This window comes from Rhinatrema bivittatum, chromosome 17 (genome assembly GCF_901001135.1).
Source record: "Rhinatrema bivittatum chromosome 17, aRhiBiv1.1, whole genome shotgun sequence".
In the NCBI taxonomy this organism is placed as follows: Eukaryota; Metazoa; Chordata; class Amphibia; order Gymnophiona; family Rhinatrematidae; genus Rhinatrema; species Rhinatrema bivittatum.
The window spans coordinates 15,950,941-15,957,249 of record NC_042631.1 but is presented as its reverse complement, the minus strand read 5'-3'; the positions used below and the strand labels follow the sequence as shown (position 1 = coordinate 15,957,249).

General features: G+C 51.7%; 1 protein-coding gene across 3 annotated transcripts in view; it reads left to right on the top strand.

Moving 5' to 3' along the window:
* The first annotated feature begins 1,724 nt into the window (after positions 1-1,724).
* LOC115079305 (solute carrier family 13 member 1-like) overlaps positions 1,725-6,309 on the top strand; it is a 43,811-nt gene continuing 39,226 nt past the window's right edge. For all 3 annotated transcript variants that reach the window (XM_029582733.1, XM_029582732.1, XM_029582731.1), the window contains exons 1-2: positions 1,725-1,997; positions 4,704-4,832. In XM_029582733.1, the coding sequence (XP_029438593.1) occupies positions 1,893-1,997; positions 4,704-4,832 (234 nt within the window). In that variant the 5' untranslated portion in view covers positions 1,725-1,892. The remainder of the gene's footprint in view (positions 1,998-4,703; positions 4,833-6,309) is intronic.

Genomic DNA, 6,309 nt, shown 5'->3' with positions numbered 1-6,309 from the left:
GGCCATACAGCCTTTTTCTGCCCTCATGTTTCTATTTACCATCACTCTCTGTTGTCTATCACTCAACTAGTTTTTATTGGAGAAGCAGCAACCAGGGCTGGGCTCTGGGGTAAGCCCTCTGGCCACTCCAAAGGCCCTTTTGGAATGCAGGTATATGTGAGCCCCTGTGATAAAATGCGACCGACACAACCCCAGGGCAGGCCGTTGTCCATGCCGCTGGTGAGTAAACGCATCCAGGCATGGGCTAGGTGATGAAAAGGATCCACTGAAGCTGGAACCAAGACTGCTGCAGCAGTACCAAGCTGGAACTAAAAATTTAAGTGGAGCCCAAACTGGGGATGCAGGACCAGGATCAAGGCTGAAGACCGTATCAGGCTGAAAACAGAGGTTCAGGCGAAGATGAGGAACCAGGAAAAGACTGAAGACAAGGATCCAGGCAAGGATGAGAAGACCAGGATGGAACACAGGCTGGTATAGGCTTTCTGAAGGCCAGGAACAGGGCTCTCAAACAAGGAACTCAGAACTCTGGAGCTCAGAACAAGACTCTAAAACCAAAAAAACTCCAAAGACTTAATCCAGCGAAGCCGGATCCAGGACAGAGAAGACCACAGGAGACATGGAACAGAACCACAGAAGAGCAGGAACTGACAAACAAAAGACCTTGTGAAGACCCCAAAGGCAAGACTGAAGAGTCCTAATATAGAGCAGCCGGGGATGACATCAGTCAAGGGCACCGCGGGCTTTTCTCACCACAGGCTCCTCAAAGCCAGAACTGTCTCATGCGTGCGCGCCTGGGGAGACACTGGCAGAAGCAACGGTGGCATCTCTCTGCCACATCAGGTGTCGGCGGCGTCCGGGAAGAGAGGCTGCGCAGAAGGTTGGCGGTGACTCTCCCACCACGGGGCGCGGCAGCAAAGCTGAAGTGGCGTTGGGTGAGTAAAGCTGCTTGCGGGCCCTCTCGTGAATGGTAACGCAACAGTTTCTAACCCAAAAGAAGACTGATATATGAAATCATGCAAGATGTGGAAAAAGTACATTAGGCAGCTTTTATTCACTATTTGACATTTGCTATGACATTATGTTCTTATTTTATTTGTATGGTTAGGTTAAATTGATAGGTATATAAAATATTAGATTAATTGATGCTATGATGTTTGGTCCATATTCAGACACACTCCGGATAGCAAAGTTAGCTAGATACACCTATAAAAGTGCAATTGCATTATTGAATATAACCGACTAACTTTAGGGCAGCTTTTTGCCCCAACTGGACTTGGTACCTGATTCTCTAAGGGCTTTTTTTCCATAGACACAATGGGAGAAAAGCCTTAATGAATTTGGTCCTTAGCTGGCTAAGTCATCCGGATAACTCTGAATATTTGACTTAGAGCCAGATTCATTAAAGCTTTTCTTCCCTTTTGTGTCTATTGGAAAAATTCACAGTGTCATTAACTTTTGGAACTTATGGACCCCAGACATTTTGGAGGCAAATGATATAACTGGGTTCACAAAGTGACTGAGCAGCCCTATGGAGGAACAGTCCTGATTTCAACCTGGGATCGCTGCATCTCTCCCCTCGGAAGGGTCTGCAAGGAGATGCCTTGGGCCCCCCCTTGGGCCATGTCAGGAACTTCGGGAGGTGAGCCCAGCCAGGGCAGCCTATCAGGGGAGCCGGCAGCTTTATGCAGATGAGGGCGAGCGGAGAGGATGCCGGGACCCGCTCCCCCAGGCTCTGCAGGAGCAGCGCAGCCCAGAGCTGCTGAAAGCCCAGAGAGCAGCGGCTCGCGCCTCCTCCTGGGCCCAGCCGCGGGGCCGTAGAATGGGAGCTGCCTCCTCGCGCGCGCCAGTCTGCTGCCTCTGCAGGAGCCCTGCCCGCGGTGACTTGCGTGCACATGGCAAACTCTTTATTCCAGCATCTCTGGCAGCAGAAAGATGCCGTCATCATTTTCCTCTTCCCTCTGCTGCTGCTTCCTTTCCCCTTGCTGGTGCAGACCCAGGTAACGCTTCTCGTTTTCAAGGCATTTGAGATAGACTTAGCGAAAAATAGGTTAGCTGTGATGTGTTTTGCATTGAAACTGTAAAGGAGCCGGAGGACGCACTAAATCCCGAAATGTCCCCCATTATTTGCTATTCAAGTCATCTCCCCTTCTCCTGAAGGGGGTTCTCTGCATGCCCCTGAATTCTATGCACAGCTGGAGCCTTTGCAAAGGAAAAGGACTCTTCTGCCATCTTTGTTCTGCTAAAGGCATTAATTCCTGGCCAGCTAAGAAAAGAGATGCTTGGTAGATGTTTGAAGGGAGAGACACAATACATATTTATAACAAGTGCAGGATGCACACGATCTCTTCAGAAAACGCCGAGTTTAGCAATTATCTCCACTGCCTCTGTCGGTATTAGCAGTTGCTTTGTGCATCAGGATGCAAACACTTGCGGTCCTAAGCTTGTGTTTGAGTGTTTAGAAGTAGGTTTACATTTTATTAGTATTTTAGTTTAGAAATCTAAAACTGATCAGTTTTGGACTGTCTAGAACTGCAATACCTGATGGTTTTAGTCTTTTAATCCCCGTTTGCCTCCTTGTTTGCTTGACTTGGTCTTCATCTAGGGCTGGCTCTTGGGGTCTGTGACCTGTGTAGTTGAACAGGGCACCAAGCAATACTGGGCACCAGTGCCCCCTCCCAGTGAGGCTTTTGGCCCGAAGAAGAATTGCAGTTCCCTTCCAGTGTTGAATGCTGCCCCTTCCCCTTGTCACCCCTGTCAACAGGAGAGAGGAGTGCTGGGGGGGGGGGGGGGGGGCAAAGCTTCTTCCTGCCACTGGTACCTCTCTCTCCAGTGCGGTGCACTGTATGAACCATGCAGGACCCGGTGGCAGGAAGCTGCATTTACAAGCAGTGGGCTCCCAGGGCCCCCCTCCTGTCAGCGGAGTTGGATCAGGACAGGAATAGAAGGTAGGGTTGGAAAGAGGGAGCATGGTGGATGTTAAGAGGGAGGAGTGGAGGATGGAAGGTAATGAGGAGGCTGCAGGTGGTGGTGTAAGTGAAAGTGATATTTTTCACTGGGGTGGGGAGGGGGAGACCACCAATCCAGTTTTTGCACAGGGCACCTTGGACCTTGGCTCCACTGGCGATCCAGGCAGCGCAGGGAGTCTGGGGACTTAAGCTAGTGGTCACAGTCCCCACTCCTCCGGGCTTCCGTATTGGCTCAGTCCCCACACTCACTGTGCAGCAAGGATCACTGCTGGAGCCGGTGTGCACTGCCCAGAGCATGCGAGGATTGTCACAGGGGGTGGGCATGGCAAGGCACGGAATCAGTGCCTAAAAGCAGCGGCAAGCCCGTTTAATTCCTGGGCAAATCTGGCCACCATCAGCTGTCTGGCATCAAACCAGATGATTTTTGTAGCTTGCTGGTTCCGACCTGGCCATCCATTGGCTTACAATATGGCTGGTTGGGCTTACAATATGGCTGACTGGGCTTCCTTTAACTGTCCTTTGCTTTTTTTTGTTTTTTTTTTAATCATCTCTCCCCTTGCCTCTGCTTTTGAGGGACTGAAAGGTGGCTTATTTACAGTCCCCTGTTCCTACATCTGACCGCTATTGCAGTGTTTCCCAGCTTTTCAAGCCCAAGGCACATTTACATTTATACAAATGTTGTGTGGTACACCCAACTCCATGGACATGCAGAGGACTCGTATGGTGAAAATAACTAGGAAAGCACTGAAGGCCACGAGTCTCTCTTCCAAATTCTAAAACTAAAGGAGAGATGGGACAAAGCCACACATGAATGCCTGACGATGGGCAGTTCCCTCTAACTGTGTAAGGGAGGGGATTCTGTGGTATGGGCAGCCATCTCAGTCAGTGGCATCCAGTGCTCAGTGCCTGCTCTCTCTGTGTCACTCAGCCTAGGGATAAGACGGAGGCTGGAAGGAGGCTCGGCTCGGGAGGGTCGCTGCATGCACCGCATAAAGCAGGTCCCAGCTATCTCTGCCCCGCTCTGCCCATCACTTGCCACGCTCCAGGGCTCGTGCTGTAGCCAGGAAGAGGAGCTCCCTACACGTTTAAGAGCCTCTGCTGGCGTCTCTTGTGTTGGTGAAGTGCTGAGCCTGGATCGGAGCATCGGGCAGTGGTGATTTTTCCATAGCACTCCTGATCGGGTCTGAAGGCGTACACCAGCTGGGAAATGCCGAGATAATGGACATTCTCAGTTAAAAGTTGTAGGTCAGGAATCGCACAGCTTGGAATGGTCACTGTCAGCCTTTAAAAAAAATAAAATTAATTTTACAGTATTTTCAAGAACCCAGCAGGTCATTGCAAACATTTTAGGATTTTGGAAACCAAGCAAATGACTCAATTTAGCAAGAAGTTCTGAAATCTCTTTAATTTAACGGGGAGAAATACTAGAGGAAAAGAATTGAGAAAGGGGGCAGTTCATAAGTTTTCTGATCCTATACTTCCTACCCTCCTAACTGTAACACTTTAAAGAGAAAAAATCTTTCTAATCTTAAACTCCCTTCTGTTGAGAGGCAAGGCAGCGTGGACACTGCAGGCAGTACTCTGTGCACCGATGTAGCGTTCCTGGTTTCTCTGTCTAGAGCCCATGGAAGCAATACTGTACTGATACCAGAACAAGTGCTGTGCGAAAGACCTGTCCTGACCCAGCTTCGGCACTGTGCTCTCGGATACTGCCCCGCTCTTGATGTTTTGTTTCAGGAGGCAGCATGCGCTTACATCCTGCTGGTCACGGCAGCCTACTGGATATCTGAGGCTATACCGCTTGGTGCTGCAGCCATGGTTCCAGCTTTTCTCTTCCCTCTGTTTGGCATCATGAAATCTAGTGAGGTAATGGCATTACCACGTCTGGTGCATTTGATGAGAGGTGGAGAGTAAGAGAGCACATCTCAGGTTTAGCACTGAAGGCCACTGTACCTGAATCAAAATCTTTGGTGCATATCTCAGCATGGCTGAGTAACATTAGACCTGCAAGGCCCCTTACTTCCTGAGTAATGTCTGAGCATCCGGGCCCCTTCCCTCCTGAGTAATGTCCGAGCAGCAGGGCCCCTTCCCTCCTGAGTAATGTCTGAGCAGCAGGGCCCCTTCCCTCCTGAGTAATGTCCGAGCAGCAGGGCCCCTTCCCTCCTGAGTAATGTCTGAGCAGCAGGGCCCCTTACTTCCTGAGTAATGTCTGAGCAGCAGGGCCCCTTCCCTCCTGAGTAATGTCCGAGCAGCAGGGCCCCTTCCCTCCTGAGTAATGTCCGAGCAGCAGGGCCCCTTCCCTCCTGAGTAATGTCTGAGCATCCGGGCCCCTTCCCTCCTGAGTAATGTCTGAGCATCCGGGCCCCTTCCCTCCTGAGTAATCTCCGAGCAGCAGGGCCCCTTACTTCCTGAGTAATGTCTGAGCAGCAGGGCCCCTTCCCTCCTGAGTAATGTCTGAGCAGCAGGGTCCCTACCCTCCTGAGTAATGTCTGAGCAGCAGGGCCCCTTCCCTCCTGAGTAATGTCTGAGCAGCAGGGCCCCTTCCCTCCTGAGTAATGTCCGAGCAGCAGGGCCCCTTCCCTCCTGAGTAATGTCCGAGCAGCAGGGCCCCTTACTTCCTGAGTAATGTCCGAGCAGCAGGGCCCCTTCCCCCCTGAGTAATGTCTGAGCAGCAGGGCCCCTTACTTCCTGAATAATGTCTGAGCATCCGGGCCCCTTCCCTCCTGAGTAATGTCTGAGCAGCAGGGCCCCTTACTTCCTGAGTAATGTCTGAGCAGCAGGGCCCCTTCCCTCCTGAGTAATGTCTGAGCAGCAGGGCCCCTTCCCTCCTGAGTAATGTCTGAGCAGCAGGGCCCCTTCCCCCCTGAGTAATGTCTGAGCAGCAGGGCCTCTTACTTCCTGAATAATGTCTGAGCAGCAGGGCCCCTTCCCCCCTGAGTAATGTCTGAGCAGCAGGGCCTCTTACTTCCTGAGTAATGTCTGAGCAGCAGGGCCCCTTCCCCCCTGAGTAATGTCTGAGCAGCAGGGCCTCTTACTTCCTGAATAATGTCTGAGCAGCAGGGCCCTTCCCCCCTGAGTAATGTCTGAGCAGCAGGGCCTCTTACTTCCTGAGTAATGTCTGAGCAGCAGGGCCCCTTCCCCCCTGAGTAATGTCTGAGCAGCAGGGCCTCTTACTTCCTGAATAATGTCTGAGCAGCAGGGCCCCTTCCCCCCTGAGTAATGTCTGAGCATCCGGGCCCCTTCCCTCCTGAGTAATGTCTGAGCAGCAGGGCCCCTTACTTCCTGAGTAATGTCTGAGCAGCAGGGCCCCTTCCCTCCTGAGTAATGTCTGAGCAGCAGGGCC